Here is an 18423-nt window from a genome sequence, read left to right as displayed (position 1 = left end):
GGCAGGGTGGGCGCAGGCAGGAATTCCACCCAGTAGGGAATGGGGACCACGGGAGGCAGAGTTGAGAGACCCACCGACAAACTCTAGTAGAGGCATGTCAGGGCCAGACTTGGGCGGTGGGGTGAAGAATCCTCACTGGGGAGTGAAGGAAAAAATAGACTGTGAAGAGAGGTTCTGTGACCTTGAAGCCAATATTAATAACAACTAAATTCTTTACAACCAGGATAAAAAGAAACTGAGATTCTGCCCAAGGTCACACAGTTTGTAAGTGATGCAGCCTGGTCTCATGCTGAAAGTCAGGGTGCCCTTCAGAGGACAACTGAAATCACCCTTTATATACACACAATAAAGTTTTCTCCTTCTCTAAAACAAACTGACCAACCAACCAACCTTGGCTGTCTGATTTCAGAAGACACCTTACTTTCCCTCCATCTAGCTTGTTCACTGTGCTCAGCTGTGCCCAACAAACGTCCAGAGTATGGGGATGTGAAGCGTCGCAAGACTTCTGGGAAGCTGGGGTGGGTGTTCTGGAGAGCCAGGTTGGGAGGGAGTTCTACTGGGAGGAACTGATGGTCTGGATGATGGTCAGAACTGATGGTCTGGATCTTCTTGAGGCCATAGTTCTGCAGGGTATCAAGCAAGCAGTGGTTAGATGTTTGGAGGGGGCACCCCAGGCACTTGAGGGGAAATCAAATGCTGGGAAGTCTGGGCCAGGCTCCTCTGTCCATGGAATTCTCCAGGCAAGAATACTGGAGTGGGTTGCCATCTCCTCATCCAAGGGATCTTTCTGACCCAGGGATTGAACTGGCATCTCTTACATCTCCTGCATTATCAGGTAGGGTTGTTTTTTTTTTTTTTTTTTTTTACCATCCTGGGCTTTTGGGAAGCCCAGAGATCAGCTTAAGTGGCAGTAAAGGAGTTGCAAGGGGGAATATCTGAGCCTGCCACCCGCCACCCTGAAGGAAGGGCGGAGATGAAGCTTCTCTACACAGGAGCAGAAGTGCCCACTTCCTGTCTCTTGCAACATGGAAGCTCCTCTCCCTCAGCTTCTTGAACCTTCTCTCTAACCTTGACCACCACCAGAACAGGACGTCAGAGCTGGAGAGGGCTCGATGGATCATCTGGCTCCTGCTTATTTCCCAGCAGCCCTTACACACTTGGTAACATGAAATCACATACACGTTGGTGGCAGCCAGGGCTGGAAACCAGGTTTCCCAGTGATTATCACAGAGGTTCTGCAGCCATCAGCTCCATCCTGGGACATGTTTAGGGACAAAATGGTTAACTGTGGGTAGGATGATAGGATAGCAGATATAACTGGTAGGAATTTCATCTCCAAATAACAGTGATTAATGTGTGTTTGTCAACTTAGAGGGAAGTCTCTACTGGTGGTGGCACTTTTCAGTGGCATGCTGGCTGAGCACACTGCCATTCTCAAGAACTGAAGGCTGCTAACACATAGTTGGGAGCAATGCTGGATGATGGAATCCAGATCTAAACTTAATTTGACACCCAGATTTGACCAGATGGCATCGAACGGGGACAGAGGCACAGTCTGGTTCTTTGGTCCTCAAACCATCCTCTGCACAAGGGCATGATGTGTGGGCAATGGAATGACACCAGTGGGCAGACAGGGTGATTCTGGTTGGGACAGGGTTGGTAAGAGCTAGCACCTTGCCAGAAGTAGTGGCCTGACTTTGAGCAGTATGAAGAGAACTTTAGGACCCAGAATGAGGGGGTGCAGAGGCCCCAGATCTGTGATGGTCAGACCCTGTTGGGAGTGTGTGGTCCATTTTAAGAGGGACAGGGACAATCAGCAAGGTCCGGAGGGAGAAATCAAGACGGTGAGAACAGGCCATGACCAGAAAGAGGACACGGGAATGTCAAACTGGAGGAGAAGACTCAAGGGGCAGAGGATCTTCAGATTCTAAGGGCTTCTAGTTGGAACAGAAGCCATATTGATTCTGTTAATCTTGAGAGCAAAGAACAAAGACCAGTGAATGTATATACACTTGCTATGGGGGAAGACTTGCTTACAATTAAAGCTGTCCAAAGATAGAATGGGCCTAAATAAGTGGTGGTGAATTCACCATCATGAGAGAGGGGGATAACCAAATGTGTGCTGGTCAACAACTTTGTGAAAATGGGGTATAGAATATTCGAGGACTAGAATGTTCTCCAAAGTTATGAAGGAATCTGACTCTTGGGATGGCCCAGAGGGCTAGAATGACTCAAAGTCCAAGAAGATCCTTTATATTCACCACCTCCCCAAGGTTCTGGGGTCCTTTGTACTTGATCTGAGGGCTACAGATCTCCTCTCTGCTCCTCAGTTTGCTCTGCCAGGTTGGGGAAATTCCTTGATGACCAGTGGTGCCACCAGATACCCATAACTGGAGAAGAAGAGGGAATAGATTGGCCAGTGAGAGGGAAGGGCAGGGTGCCAAGGCTGGGCCCCAAAGACAGAAGGGCCCCAGAGGGAAAGTCCCGATGCTAGAGCACCTTATTTCCCCCAGGGTGTGGCAGGTGCTGACTCAGGTTGGCAAATCTAGGGGAAGAGATGAAGGGAAAGCAACCAGGAAATGCAATTGAAAAGCTGGAAAAACTTCTTGAGCCAGAACTAGTCTCTGTTACAAAAGCCAGGTACTGCATGGTGGCTGGTGAAGATGACAACCTTGCCTTAAAATTGCCCAGAGTATGGTGAGGCTGGGAACATGGCCAAGAAACTCACTGCCTGATGGCCTGGATGACAACCACCAGTGCACAAGTCGAGGGCATGCCTTGGGTTTGGGGCATATACAGTGCGAGTGGTGCCAAGAAGTAGTAGCCCTGGATTCTACGCCTGCATGAGAAACAGAATCCTTAGAACAAGGAGAGACTGTGGGGTGCTCTGGCTGGTAGATGAGAACAAGGGACAGAGGACAGTCCCAGGAAGGAGGAGCTGCTTGCCTGGGGGAGGACCCAGCCCTTACCTCTTCCCTGTCCATTCCTTTGTTCAACAGAGAGTGACTGGGTGCCCCAGAACTGGACGCCATGGTAGGCATGGAGGCCATATGGATGCATGGAGTTATGGTCCCGAGCAGGGCTGTCCACAGAACCTTTGGAAACAGTATAGAGAGGCAGTCAAGTAATGTTATAGGCAAATGTAACATTATGGCTCTGCCCTTAGAGAGACATGTGTGACTCTGGAGGAGCTCTTATGCTAGTGGGTGAGATTCCCAGGGAAGTGAGCTTGGAGTTGGGGCTGCAGGTGCCGGGGAGGAATCCTGGCTTGGGGCTCAAACACGCATCTCCTCTGTGCCTCCCCAGCAGCAGACCCTATGGTGCCTGCAGTCAGGTCATCCTGTAGGGGTGCACATCCCTGCTTTCTCTCTGGCCATGCTCTCTTAAGAAGGCTGCTTTGATTGCATGTCCCCTCACCTAGTCCAGTGTCTGCACCATGGTAGCCACTCAACAACCATTTACATAATTCAGCCAGTCAGTCCTTGAGTAGTAATCCCTGAGTACCAATACAGCTCACCCCACAGCATGATGAAGACTGCCAAGGTGCCTGCTCTCAAAAAGCTTATTCTCAAGCTGGGGAGACCCACTCTATAGAAGCAAATACATACAAAAGATGGTCTCATCGAGTCGTAAGTGCCCCTAGGAAAATTAAATAGCCCTAGGGCATTCAGATAAAGCTAGTGGTGGTGGTAGGGGTCCTGGGAAAGAATGAATGAGTGAGTGAATGAATGACGAGCCATGGCAGTCAGAGCAAGATATGCTGCACCCATCTGGGTGGGGAAGAGGAGGCCGAGCTGGGACTTAGATCCTTTAGATCCCAGAGCTGGGAGCTTAGGGTGAGGTGGGGAAGGGTGGTCAGAGGTGTCTGCACCCTAGGCCTCATGTGAGGTGGGGAGGAAGTGGACAGGGAGTGGTGTGGAACCTCTGAATTCAGTGCAAAGAAGCAGAACGGCTGGAATTGCTGACTAAAGCAACACTGTGTCTCTGTATCCCCTTTGCACCCATCATGACTCAGGCTTGAGTTCCGAGGGGAGTGGAAGGGTGGGGCAGGGAGGACCTGGAGCTGAGGTTCAGGGAGCTTGCAGGCTTGGCCAGCCTCCCCAGGGCTTGTTCCCACAGAGGCCCCCGGTCCCCCCACAGCTGGCAGCTGTCCTGTGCAGTCCTCTCCCAAGCCCCAGACCCCTGAGCAGGGGGCAGGGAGCTGAGGTTGAGGCAGGAAATAGATGGGCTCCAGGTTAGACATTTACAGCCAGCCCCGTTTACACTGCTGAAACCGTGTAACTCTGACTGTGACTCGAGTCCAGCCTAAACCCAGAATGGGACTTGAACTCACAGTTTTTTATTTGTGTATTTATTTTAAATGTCAAAGGCTAAACATTTTTTTACTGTTTATGTATTTGGCTGTTTCGGGTCTTGGTTGTGGCACTCCGGATCTTCACTGTGTCCTGTGCGATCTTTCCTTTAGGCACACGGACTCTCTACTTGTGGTTTGCAGGCTCTGTAGTTGCGGCATGTGGTCTTACTTGCTCCATAGCATGTGGGATCTTAATTCCCTGACCAGGAATCAAACCCACGTTCCCTGCATTGCAAGGCAGATTCTTAACAACAGGACCACCAGGGAAATCCCTCATCATCTTTTTTTTTTTTTTAAGTTTATGGAGAGTCACACTTTAAATTTGTATTTATTTTTGGCTCTGCTGGATCTTCCTTGCTGCTCGTGGGCTTTCTCTAGTTGGGGCAAGTGGGGGCCACTCTCTAGCTGCCAGTGCTCAGGCTTCTCATTGCAGTGGCTTCTCTTGTAGAGCATAGGCTCTGGGCGCACAGGCTTCAGTAGTTGTGATGCACAGGTTTAGTCGCCTGGTGGCATGTGGAATCTTCCCAGACCAAGGATCAAGCCAGCGTTCCCCGCATTAGCAGGCAGATTCTTAACCACTGGACCACCAGGGAAGTCCCCCTTCATGGTCTTTTAATTGAGATCACAGACCTGTTCTCAGAATTTAATGAAGCTCAGGTTCTTGATGTCTCATTGCAGAAAGAATTCAGTGAGAGACAAAGGGATAGGTAAGAAGTGGATTTATTTGAGAGAAACATGCTTCACAGAGTGTGGGCCGTCTCAGAAGACAGGAGGCCCGGAAATATGGGGTGTCAGTTTTTATGGGCTGGGTAATTTCACAGGCTAATGAGTGGGTGAGTTATTCCAACCATTTTGGGGAAGGGACAGAGATTTCCAGGAACTGGGCCACCACCCACGTTTTGATCTTTGATGGTTGGCCTTAGAACTGTCAGGGCACTGGTGGGTGTGTCATTTAGCTTGTGGTGTTGGAGAGGACTCCTGAGAGTCCCTTGGACTGCAAGGAGATCCAACCAGTCCATTCTGAAGGAGATCAGCCCTGGGATTTCTTTGGAAGGAATGATGCTAAAGCTGAAATTCCAGTACTTTGGCCACCTCATGCGAAGAGTTGACTCATTGGAAAAGACTCTGATGCTGGGAGGGATTGGAGGCAGGAGGAGAAGGGGACGACAGAGGATGAGATGGCTGGATGGCATCACTGACGCGATGGACATGAGTCTGAGTGAACTCCAGGAGTTGGTGATGGACAGGGAGGCCTGGCGTGCTTCGATTCATGGGGTCGCAAAGAGTCGGACTCGACTGAGCGACTGAACTGAACTGAACTGAACGTATTACAATGACTGAAAGCTGGAATCTGATACCCCATGGTTCTGCCCTGCTTCCATCACCTTCTCATTTTTTGTGTCAGCCAGTTGGTCAGAGCTACCTCCTTGGGGACTCTCTGGGGACAGAAGCTACACAGGTGGCCTCATCTGGGCACCCCTAATGCTTGGGCAGTTGCTCTAGAAAGAGGAGTCCACTTCAGGTGTGACATGCATCTTGCAGGAGCAGTGTGGGTCCGCTTCTGAGGAGCCCAGGGCTGGCCAGGCTGCTGAGGCCCAGCTCCTCGGCACCACTGCTGCTTCTTGCAGCCATTTGTCTCCGTTCCTTGGGCCTTCAGTTGCTGTTTCTGTTACTCTCCCTGCTACCAGGGTAGGGAAGGTTTTGGCGATGGGAGCAGCTGCATAAGAACGTGGGAAGTGGTGGGGCCTCTGGACCCAGGGCTGCCCCTTCTTAGAAGTGTAGAACACAGGAGCCAGAACAGGCCTTTCGAGCTTGGAAAATACAACCCCTTAGCACAAGAGAGGCCCAGATTTGCATGCAGTCAAATCTCTTCTCTGAGTATGCTTAGCTCTCCGCTTGCACAGGCCTGGGCTCTCTCTGTGGCTGCTCCTAGGTTGGGACTGGCAGTGGTGAGTAGAGATAAAAGGAAGGCTTCTCACGTTACCTTTGTATACCTTTTGGATTCTGACCCACATTCTAAAACAATGCTGTTAGAAATGTACATTTTAAAATGCTAATCAAAAGTCTCTTTTCCATCCTGGCCTGAGCTCCTTTAGGGAATTAAGCATCTCCTGGGGACTGATCAAGTCCCTAGATTTGCTCTGGTAGGGGTGGGGGCTCCATCTCAGCAGCCTGTGTCTCGCCAGGGCTGACCTCCAGCAGGCTGGTGTCTCCTTCACAGCTTCAGCATGCTCTTTCTTTCTCTGTGCCTGTTGTTGCTTTCAGTCCTGCAGCAGCCCCCTCCCTTCTGACAGGCCCTGTCTTTTGACTCTGCCTCCTGCAATCTCTCCTGAATCCACATCCCCACTGCCATCACATCCTGGGACACTGGTCAGACTCCACGCAGCTCTTCTGATGCCTGCCTGTTTTCCCCCGGTCCATCTTCCCCACCCCTGAGCCCCAGTCAGCTTCCTCAGATACAAATTGTGCACACTCCTCTCCCGCTTACATCCTCCTGTAGCCAACAGCATTAGTGCTCTGCCCAGCTCTGCCTGGATGCCCCTTTCCATTTTTGTACCCAACGCCCCCTTCAAGTGCTTTCAGGGTTGACACCTGCAGCTCTTCTTGGAGGGCTGCCCTTGATCTGGACCTGGTTTACCCCGCCCAGCCCCACCTGGGCCACACTGTGGCTGGCAACTGCTCAGTGGTAGTGGTGGCGGGGAATGAAAGCCCAGCTTCTCGTCCCAGCAGGGCTACCCTGAGGCCGAACACTCTAAGGCTGTCCTGCTGGGCTCCGAGGGAAGTCACCTCCACAGCTGAACTGGAGCTCCAGCTGGCCTCTCTCCAACCACCTACCTCCCCTGGGTATTCTGCCTTAAGAGTCACTCAGCGTCTAGATGAATCCCTCATGTGGAAACCTACCACCCACAATTTAAATCTTAATCACTGATCTGTATTCATCTCCTTTCTCTGAAAATTTATCCCATATCACATCTACAGTCACGTCATAGCAACTTCTAGCTGTCCTGCAACATTCTGTGTTTCAATACCTGCTTTTTTTTTTCAGTTAGGAAAAACTACTCCACCCCCATTCTTTAAGTCTCTGATCAATATCACTCCCTTCAATTCCCTAATGAGCCCAGCTGCTTCCTCCTGTACTCTGTACTGTGTACTTATTACAGCACCCATCTCATCAAATTGAACCAGTCTTCTCTAGCATGGTGCTGGGCAGAATGCAGGTGTCAAAAGAAATGTTTCTGAATGAATACTGACTCCCAACACGTCCTAAGACTCTCTGCTATTGGGTTTCTCAGATCTTGACACTCTTCTCCTGCCAATCAACACTTACTCTTCGTGTTTCATTCTCTCAGACCTCTACTCTACTGTTTACATTTCTAAGATTAATTAAGTCTTGTTGGAGGGAAGCAATGTGGTGTCTTTTGAAGAAAACCGCTCCCTCTGGCTTCTTGAGACACCAGGATCAAGGCTGTACCCTGCATGGTGTGGACTCTTGGGGCCCCAGTTCACTCACTTCCTACGGTAAGTGGAAGGTTTGTACTGACTTCTAAGGTCTTCCAGGGCTGAATGAAAGTCCTCTGTGGACTGGAGCCTACTCTGTCTGGTTCTCTGCTCTCCCAAAGCCAAGAACTGTGCCTGCTGCAAAGCACACTCTTGCATATTTGTCAAGAGAAAGAACTGACTTTACTGGCTCCATATTGCTTGGCCCATATGTGTTATTTCACTTAATTTTCAAAGGAGTGGAGTCAGGGTTTGTATGCAGATTTGTACACCTTTGAAGCCCATTTTCTTCCCATCATGCCTTGTGACCTTTAGGGGACAAGGCCCTCATGAAAGGATTTGTCCCAATGATGGCTTTTAAAGATGGCTGTGGAAGGCTGGAGGAGATCCTGAGGCCCTTGTCCTTCCGAAAGCATATAGGCAATTGCTGTTGCCCCTGACCAATCTCAGGGGGATTAGGGTGGTGAGTGGAAGGGGGTGAGAGGGTGGTGAGGAAATCTGATTGCTCTGATTTAAACGGGGTGCCTCAGCAAATGGTGGAGTTTAGGTACGCAGTTCCAGTCACATGCTTGTAAGCTGGCTGGCTCTTTTGAAAAAAAAAAAAGAAAAGAAAGAAAAAAAACCCTGGTTGACAGCAGTTGTTGATTCCTATAGCATGTATATTTTCACCATGGCTAAACTCAAGCAACCACCGTGAAGTGGCTGGCTGCAGGATTGGAGGAGATGCACATATCAGCTCTCATGGGTGAGAGAGCCACCCCAGCAGTCACTGGAGCAGTAACTGGGGGCTATTCCCAGAAAGCCACGGGAAGATCGCAGCTTCCATAGGCTCTGTAGGCAGCTGTGGGAGGCCTCGGCTCTCCCCCTGCCTTTTTGGAAGATGAGAAATGGCCTCTGCCACTCTGATTTATAGTAGCTCTCCCATTACCTTGATGACCGTGGAGCTGCTGGCAGGAAGGTGGCCTCAAAGGGGCCCTTGGCTCCTCCTTGGAACACACCCGCTGTTGCCTTGCCTCAGGCTGGGACAGACCCCCAAGCAGGGAAAGCAGCTCTGAAAGGTTCTTGTGATCAGTTCTTCAGGAAACAGTTCCTGGGGTGTCATCCCAAGAATGCGAGTGTGTCAGTGTCATCAACTATTCCTCTGCCTCTCCCTTGGGATTTTCCTCCCCAGTTCCAAGAAATCCTGAATATCATGGACTCTGCCTTCCCTGGATTGGGCCTCACCCTGGGATCAGGCCCAGCTAGAAGGCAGTGGGCATCCCTGAAGAGATGGCGGAATGAGGGCGTGGGAAAGCAGTGAGGAAAAGGGGTGGGTGTGCCTGCTTCTGGCTGGGGAGGTACCCCGCTCCCTGGCTGGGGCAAGGGACAGGCAGCTCTGCAGGGAAGAGCAGGAGCAGATGTGGAGGAAAGGGGCCTTGTCCTGTGGATGCAGCTCCTTGAGAGCCTCAACATGTTGCATATCGTTAGGTCTTCCTCTAAAGTACCTACCACCTTGCTGAGCAAAGGATAAGTACTTAAAAATGAACTGAAGGAGAAATGAGAGCTTTATTATTAGCCCCTAGAACATTTTTCAGCGTTAAGGCAAAAAGTAAAATGACGGGGTAAGGAAGGCCTGAAGAAGGACCTATAAAGGCCCCCAGGGCTCAACCAGGGCACAGCAGAGGCTTCTCTTCAGATCAACGGTGTGCAGTAGGTAGGCAGGGAAGGAGGCTGTGTTCCAACTGAGATAGACCAACCACTCAGCCCAAAGGGAAGCAGAATTGTGTGAGGCCAGCAGGGTTAGAACTTGCTAGCATAGAGGGTCATGACCCATTTGGGCACCCGGAGAAACCCAGGCAAGTAGGAGGCCAGCCAGCCCAGGTTGGAGACATGGGAGAGGGCGGAGCTCAAAGACAAATAATCCTGGACAGGGCGGCCTGTGGACCACAGGAAAAGAAGGATTAGATCCTTGTTTCCCATTCCTCAGACACCCCCACGTGGCTGCAGAGACCGAGTGGAATGTGAGGAAGGAAGGGAGAGAAGGGGAGAAGGAGTGAGCTGGAAACGGAAGGAAGAGAGGTTCAGGCTGGCTGCTGGGCCAGAGCTCTTACCATCAACATCCTGCAGGCCATAGCGTCGTGCGAGGTCACAGGACGGCAGCACCTTCCCGCTCAGGCTCAGGATATTGGGATCTGTGGGCACACAGACAGCTGAGACAGCCTGCAAATGGCCCAGGGTGACCAGGCCTGGGCCCAATGGCACAGGGCATCACCAAGATAGGCTTAAGAGCCCATATTTGTTTCTTTCTGTTCCTAGGAAGGTTTCTGGGCCTCTGGCTCCTGGCCACTGTTCCCAGGATCCAATTGCTGAGGCTCCCACACCTCAAACTGGGCATTGGACCCTTTGGGTGTCCAGAAGCCATAGAAAAGAAGGGCGTATTCCTGGCTCAGGACCCAGAACCAGTGGCCACCACCCTGCAGATCCCCCATGCCCTTTCTCATTACCAGCCGCCCCCAACCTTTTCACCTGTTGCCAACGCCACCACACATTTGCCACTCATTTCTGTGGTCTCCGCGGATGAGAAACGAAATTTGAACTGAAATACAGGGGCAGAGAGTGAAGGGTTAATTTCCAAGAGCGCTGCCCAAGTCCCTTTCCTGCTTTCAGCTTTTGTTCCAGGAGAGGGAGGCGCTTGTCACCGCGCCTGCAGGACTCAGCATCTGGGAAGGTACGGGAATCACTCCTTCCCACATCCGCGAGCCCTGTAACCACGTACTGGTACCCACTGCCTTTCTGCCTTTCCTAAGTGGAAGAATATGGGGATGCCAACCGCATCTGGGCCTTCTAGATTAGTTCAGAGTGGAGGTCAAGACTATGGGCTCTGGAGGCGGATAGTCTTTCCACTTACAGGATATGTGACTTGAGCAAGTTTCTTAACCTCCCTGAGTTTCAGTCTCCCAATCTGTAAAATGGAGCTACCATCTCCCTTACGGAGTGAAGGACAGAATGCGCGTCAGTGCTCAGCCCTGCGCCCGCCACGGTGAGCCCTGGTATCTACTCTCTGTTGCTGTTACTGTTTTGTCATTGGAGAGGGAAAGACTGGTTCCTTGCATTCCCTGCCACCCTCGCCCTCCCCCGGCCACCTGCTTAATCAGGGGATCTGAAGCATTCTCCTTCATCATGTGCTCCTTCAGCAGCTCTGTCTGCACCAGCCCCGGCCACAGAGACACGTAGCTGACCCCGTGGCGCCGCAGCTCCTGAGCACAGTCCGCAGCCATCCTGTCGCACTGCAGAGGGACAGAAGGCCGGGTGGGAGTCAAGGCACCTGGTCGTGTCACCTCCCTCTCCTGCCTTGCCTGCTTCTGCCGAGGATGCCCCCAACCCCTGGCCTTCCCAGGAGCCCCGTCTTAGCTATCCACCTTCCCCAGTGTACTGGCCGGCCAGCGGAGAGGAGCCCAGGCTAAGGAACTGTCTATACAGGGGAGAGGAAGAGGGGAGGGCCAGTCAGCCTCACCGCCTGGGCCACCGGGGACCATCTCTCCTGAGCTCTGGCAACTGTGACTGTCCACCCCAACCCCTGCGCCAGTGGGTCCTCACCGCAGCTTTGCCCACGCCATAGGGGACGTTGAAGAGATAGTGCAGCCCCCCAGTGGAGGAGATGATCACAATGAGCCCCCGGCCAGCTGGTACCATCAGCCGAGCCCCATACACTGAACACAAGTAATGGCCTCTAGAAGGTGGGGCAGAGAAGAAATGAACCACGTCAGGGCTGTCTCGAGAAGCTTCTTCTGCCCCCTAGTGGCTTCTGAGCCAGGTGGTGGTGGTGGCTTAGTCACTAAGTCACGTCCGACTCTTGTGACCCCATGGACTGTAGCTAGCCAGGCTCCTCTGCCCATGGGATTCTCCAGGCGAGAATACTAGAGTGGGTTGCCATTTCCTTCTCCAACAGGGCCGCCAACCTGGTGAACCAAGGGCCTGAGGTCACATACTAAGAAACCCACAGGTAAAATTAACCACTGAAAGAGGAGAAATGGCAATCTTTAGAAGACTGTAACGGAAGAAAAGTGCTCTGTCATGACAGCAATGACAAAGCTAAAATAACTCTGGGGGATAAAATATAATAAATACATAGGATCTACAAGGAAAAACTATAAAGCTCTATTTAATATAAAAGAATACAGGCCGCTCTATCCCTCTGAGATGGCCCACACTTTACGTATGGACTGTGTTTCTCTCTAAATAATCCACTTCTCACCTAAATATGTAAAAAAAGAACAAGTACAGACAGAATCTGTTTAGAAGAACCAACATGTAAAACTTGAGTTCTGCTTAAATTAATCCACAGATTCAATTTGAGTGATGTCTCAAGACTTCTGGAGAAATTGGTAATAATCTAAAGGTCAATGAGAATAAATGTGTGAAAATAGCCGGGAAAATTCTGAAAAAGGAAGAAGAATATCTTGTGGGTGAGGGGGATATGCTGCCATAAACTGTACAATGACATAATAGTTAAAAGAATGCAGAGGACTTCCCTGGTGGTCCACTGGCTAAGATTCTTTTTTTTTTTTTTGGCTAAGATTCTGAGCTTCCAATGTAGAGGGTTCAATCCCTGGTCAGGGAACTAGACCCCACGTAGATCCCACATGCCACAACAAAGGTCGAAGATCATGCCTGCTACACCTAAGACGTGGCTCAGCCATATAAGTAAATATTTTTTAAAAAAGAATTCAGGACTGGCATTATAATACCTAAATATGTCAATGAAACAAAGTGCTCAATAGTTAATCCAAGTGTAAAGAAGAATTCAGCAAAGTAGTAAGGGAACATTTCAAACAGGGAGAGATGGTTGTTGTTCAGTTGCTCAGTGGTGTCCAACCCTTGGAGACACAACTGAGAGACTGAATAACAAACATCTGGCCAACAAATAATTTGGGCTTCCCAAGGGGCACTAGTGGTACAGAACCCGCCTGCCAATGCAGGAGACATAAGAGACGCGGATTTGATCCCTGGGTCAGGAAGACCCTCTGGAGGAGGGCATGGCAACCCACTCCAGTGTTCTTACCTGAAGAATTCCAAGGACAGAGGAGCCTGGCAGGCTACAGTCCACTTCAGAGTTGGACATGAATGAAGTGACTTAGCGTGTATGCACGGTCAGTTATTTAGTAGGTGGGATGGATTCTCTACCTCATTTATTGCTTTAAAATGCATTCCCAAAATACTTGGGTATAAAAAAATGAGTGCCTAAAAGCAATAAAAGAAAGTATAAATAAATAAAATGAATTTGCTCAGTTGTGTCTGACTCTGCGACCCCATGGACTGTAGCCTACCAGGCTCCTCCCTCCATGGGATTCTCCAGGCAAGAATACTGGAGTGGGTTGCCATTTCCTTCTCCAATATCTCTTTGAGCCCCTTTTTTGGAGGGGGAGACAAGAATACTGGAGTGGGTTGCCATTCCCTTCTCCAGGAGATCTTCCTGACCCAGGGATTGAACCCGGGTGTCCCGCATTGTAGGCAGACGCTTTACCATGGGGAAGCTTGTCTCAGTACCATACCAAGATATAAATGACTTATACATTAAGACATGTATATACGTAGATATACAAATACATACATGTATATACATTTAAGTATGTTTAGAGAGCTGAAGAAAGCATGCAGGCAAGTAATGAGTAATAAATTGGGAAAGATATTTGTAAAACACACATTAAAGGGATCTATTCTACAAAGGTCTCTTATAAATTGATGTAAAAAGAATAATTTAGTAACACAACTCACGAAAGAATAAAGAACCGATACAAATGTAAAAAACAAAAGCTCAACTTCACAAATAATAGAGAAATGTGAATTTAAAAAACATCTTCAAGATATCTTTGGCTTATTAGAACGGCCAAACTTGCCTGACCTCCTGGCCCGATATTGTCTAGTATGATAGAAGACATGGGGAAACAGATATTCTCCTTCATCGTTCTGAGATTATAAATTGGTGGGGTCTTTTTAGAGGACAGTTTGATAATGTTTACTAAAATCTCTGAGGTACATATTTTTTAGCCTAATTTTTTCCCACTACCGCAACAGATAAGGGCTTAGATAAATAAATTATGGTATCTCTTCCCAGTGGAATATTTAAATGAATGGTAGAATATATACTAGGCTATTAACAGTAGCCATATCCCAGGCAAAAGAGGAAGGGTTGGTGATTATGGAATAAGATTATACTAATCTACCCAGTATATTTGGGGGTTTCCCTGGTGGCTCAGTGGTAAAGAATCCACCTGCCAATGCAGGAGATGTCAGTTCGATCCCTGGGTCAGGAAGATCCCCTGGAGAAGGAAATGGCAACCCTCTCCAGTATTCTTGCCTGGGAAATCCCACGGACAGAGGAGACTAGCAGGCTATAGTCCATGAGGTCGCAAAAGAGTCAGACATGACTTAGTGACTAAAGAACAACAACGATATCTCGGGCAAAAGAGAGGGGTGGTGACTAGGGGAATATGATTACACTGGTCTACACAGTATATTTAAAAAAAAATAACACACACATACTTGATAACCAGAAAAACATTTTTTTTGCACAGGAGACAGGACTCTCCAGATGAAAACAAGTAGAGTGAGTTACGGTATCAAAAAGAAGGCCAACCTCAGGCAATGCAGAGGAGAGGCACGATAATTATGTGTGTGAGTGGTGAGAGGAGGTGTTGGTGCGCTTCCAGCAGGGTCCCAGAGTAACCTGCGCTTTGGACCATTCATCAGGGCTCTGGTGCCAGGGTCTGGGCCTCTGCTTTGCAGGGTCAAAACCCTGACCAGCAAGAGGTGAGAGTGTGGAAGGCCCCTCTCTTTAGAGGGCTAAGGACATGGGTGTTGCCAATTTCAAACTTTTTGGGTTTTTCTTGACGCTTGGTTGACCATCTCCATCTCCTCACAACATTTATTCCACTTTGGAAATGACAAGTGGATTGTAATCCTGCTTCCCTGAGATTGCCACTAGAAGCCGAGGGTTTCCTTAGATGCTTTAGATGTAGATTTGCATGTAATCTCTGGGTGACTCCCACAGGTGGCTGATCACATCCATGCAGTATAGTTTCTGAGGGTACCCGCTTCCCAACAATAAACACAGACCTGAAGGATGTATGTCATGCTGGGTGAACTGTACACGCTGTGTTTCGTCTCATTCCTTTCCCAGATGCGTGTGAAACCCCTGCCCTCTCTACTCGCACCTGGAACACTCTTGCCTGTGGGCCTGGAGTGAGGAGGGGAGGCGAAGATGGCTGGCATTCAGTCTTCCTCACTGACCTTCTGCTGATCTAAAACAAACTAATTCTTTCCTCTAGCCATGTTTGGAGAAGGCAATGGCAACCCACTCCAGTGTTCTTGCCTGGAGAATCCCAGGGACGGGGGAGCCTGGTAGGCTGTGGTCCATGGGGTCGCTAAGAGTCGGACACAACTGAGAGACTTCACTTTCACTTTTCACTTTCATGCATTGGAGAAGGAAATGGCAACCCGCTCCAGTGTTCCTGCCTGGAGAATCCCAGGGACGGGGGAGCCTGGTGGGCTGCCGTCTATGGGGTCGCACAGAGTCGGACACGACTGAAGCGACTTAGCAGCAGCCATGTTTGGACATACCGTGGCAAGCTTTACCAAAGGAAAGAGGCTTCCTTATGGATCATGCATTTGGACAAGCAGAGAGTGAGACAGGAGAGCGGGCAAGGGCGAGTTCAGATGAAAAGTATGGACAGAAACAAGGCCAAAGTTGACGTTCCTGGGCCCAGATTCACCTGCATGAAACTCCTTCAGAGGGCAGTGGACAAATAGGACAGATGGGAGAACAAAGAGACGAGGAGATCAGAAGGAAAAGGAGAGGGCGCTTGTTAATGTTTGGCTGAGTGACTGAGGGGAGCCCAGGCCCTTAAGTGGGTGGCCGGGGAAGCACCTACCTGAGTCCGACGTTGTTGATGTCATCCCAAATGGAGGCGGGGCTTTCCCAGAATGACTTCTTAGAGTTGTTCAGGATCGGCTGGAAGGCACAGGGAGAGTGATGAATAGTATGCTCTGGAGGCAAGAAGGGGCTGGATAATGGAAGGGGACAACCAGTGGGGATGAGGACTCAGGTCAGAGGGGGAGGTCCAAAGTGTGGAGCTGGGGTCAAAGTTCAAAAAGCACCTGGACTCCAGCATAGGCATTGTTGACCAGCACATCCAGACGTCCTTGCTGTTCTCGATCCACCTGCTCAAACAGGTTTCGCACTTCACTCTCCTGGCTTGAATCACATACCACGGGCACACACCGGCCTCCCCGGGATTGCGCCTGGAAAGAGACAGAAGGGATATGAGCTCCGAGTTGCACAACGTGAGACAGAACTCAGCTCCCGTCAGCCTCAACGTGGGAGCGAGGCAATCCTAGGCCTCAGGCAGTAGCTGAGGCAACATGGTGGGCAATACTGCCCTCTGGTGTCTGTTTGAGGAGTTTCAGTAATGCTGCTGCTGCTGCTGCTGCTGCTGCTGCTGCTGCTGCTGCTGCTAAGCCGCTTCAGTCGTGTGCGACCCCAGAGACGGCAGCCCATCAGGCTCCCCCGTCCCAGGGATTCTCCAGGCAAGAACACTGGAGTGGGCTGCCATTTCCTTCTCCAATGCATGAAAGTGAAAAGTGAAAGTGAAGTTGCTCAGTCGTGTCCGATTCTTAGTGACCCCATGAACTGCAGCCCACCAGGCTCCCCTGTCCATGGGATTTGCCAGGCAAGAGTACTGGAGTGGGGTGCCATTGCCTTCTCCGTCAGTAATGCTAGGTACTGTCGTGGAGCAAGGGGGATGGGGAATCCCAGGTTTAAAATCTACAGACATTTTCTGAGGTCTACTCTGTTCAAGGCATTGTATTACTCTGCACGTGGAGGCTGAGGGACAAATAGGCTTGGAGGCTCTCTTGAGAAAGGAGGAACTCTTGAGAAAGGAGTTCTTTTTCTTCATTCTTGGTCATTTCCATCTCTTGTGCCCTTAGCTCCCACCCCTAACCACTCATCTGGAATCTCAACTCAACCCCAGCCTTCTTACCCTCACTCCACCAGCACTGCTGCCTGGTAAATGAAAAAACAAAGCTCTCAGACACGAACGCTCTCTACTTCCTATTCCTATACAAATGTGTCCCCTCCTCTAACTTCAGAGAAAGAAGAATAATTTATTCAAGAACAATCTTCATATCCTGAAGATTCATGCTCTGGGTCCCACCCTCTGACCTCCCTGCCGAACTGCTCACTCACATTTCTAGTACATTCTGGATACACTTATTGCTTATCATGTTCATACTCATTCCTTTCATCTCTTATCACTTCCTGTATTCACATTACATTGAAAGGATCCATTTCTGCCTTAGACTTCAGAGCAAAAGTTATGTCCTACTAAATTTGGTAACTCCAGTGCCTAGCAAATCAAAGGCACCCCAAAATTTATTTAACTGAAATTCAGTAGAAAAATCAAATGAAAACACAATTCAATAAAATCTTAACAAGAAAAGAGAAAGAGCACAGGTCCACAACTCTTGAAATTCAATTCCAAAATCCCTAAAGCTCTCAAATAAAGTTTTGTTTTTTCATAAAATTCACTTAATGGCAAAATGTGCCCTGATCTGAAGTTACTTATGGGGTTTACTTATCCCACTTAGAATAAATGTTCATGTTTATTGAGGAATATTTTGGTTTCAGGTAAGGGATTGAGAGGAGTAGTTAATGGAAAGAGCTCCCTCGGATGGTTTCTGCCCCCTGGGACTCCAGAGGAAGCACTCACCTCCTGAGCAGTGGCCTGCAGTGTGTCCAGGTGGCGGCCAGTGATGTAAACTGTGGCACCTGCTTGGCAGAGCTGCAAAGCGATGCCCCTGCCAATACCCCTGGAGGCACCAGTCACCACGCACACCTGGCCCTTCATGGTAGCTGGCATGACTCAACAAGCAAAGGGGTTAAATCTGTGGAAGAAAGGACTTGCTCTGAGGGAAGCGTGCAGACTGCGTTATGTCGAAGGGGGGTGATCCTGATAGAGGTAGGAAGGGGAGCCAAGGTTGAGATCCTTTGATGGGGAAAGAAGTTTCTGCGAGGGATAACTAGCGCAGGCCCCGGACAAGGTTGGCTGTCCCTTTTGGGCGACCAAGGAGTGAAGAAGGGGGCTGCGAGGGGCTGTCCAGGCCGGCCATCTACTGGGACTCTGAGTGGGACTGTGGCGGGCAGTCTCTCTCGGCACGTCTTACAGAGTCCTGAGCTATGGAGTTCAGGCCCCTTGCCCAGAGGTGCGGCTTCCGCGTGGAGGGTTGGCGCGAGGCCCAGGGACCCTGAGCCCGATGTGGAGGGAGCTCGAACTCCATACCTGCCACCTGTGCTGCCGCTGGAGTCCTCGTGCCGTCTGGCTCACAAAGTTCTCGAAGTCGAGGAGTTTTAATTCTGGTCGCAGGGGCGGGACAAGAAGTCAAGAGGACGACGGTCGAGTGGAAGTACACGTTCTGGTCCGGTTTCAGCAGGAGACTCGGAGGATCCGGTCAAAGAGTACGACACGTAGGAGCCTGGACAAGGGGCGGAGGCCAGGATCCACCAGCGGGGCGTGGAGATCCAGAGACTCAGC

The 18423-nt window shown here is 50.1% G+C and overlaps 1 protein-coding gene across 2 annotated transcripts; it reads right to left on the bottom strand.

The window, feature by feature from the left end:
- Positions 1-5058: 5058 nt before the first annotated feature.
- DHRS1 (dehydrogenase/reductase 1) lies at positions 5059-18367 on the bottom strand. 2 transcript variants are annotated; one of them, XM_010808950.3, is made up of 9 exons: positions 18172-18367; positions 17602-17776; positions 15989-16132; positions 15763-15842; positions 11429-11561; positions 10975-11118; positions 10358-10427; positions 9943-10023; positions 5059-8438 (listed from the first exon to the last, which is right to left on the bottom strand). In XM_010808950.3, the coding sequence occupies exons 2-9, from the start codon at positions 17749-17751 to the stop codon at positions 8365-8367; spliced, it is 876 nt and encodes a 291-aa protein (XP_010807252.1). In that variant the 5' UTR covers positions 17752-17776; positions 18172-18367; the 3' UTR covers positions 5059-8364. The 2 variants fall into 2 exon arrangements, with proteins under 2 accessions (XP_010807252.1, NP_001039759.1); NM_001046294.1 differs by lacking the exon at positions 5059-8438 and adding an exon at positions 9374-9768 and having other exon boundaries at positions 18172-18329.
- Positions 18368-18423: the final 56 nt, after the last annotated feature.

Source organism: Bos taurus, chromosome 10, assembly GCF_002263795.3.
Source record: "Bos taurus isolate L1 Dominette 01449 registration number 42190680 breed Hereford chromosome 10, ARS-UCD2.0, whole genome shotgun sequence".
Classification (NCBI taxonomy): Eukaryota; Metazoa; Chordata; class Mammalia; order Artiodactyla; family Bovidae; genus Bos; species Bos taurus.
The sequence above is the reverse complement of the archived record's forward strand: the minus strand, read 5'-3'. Positions and strand labels throughout refer to the sequence as shown.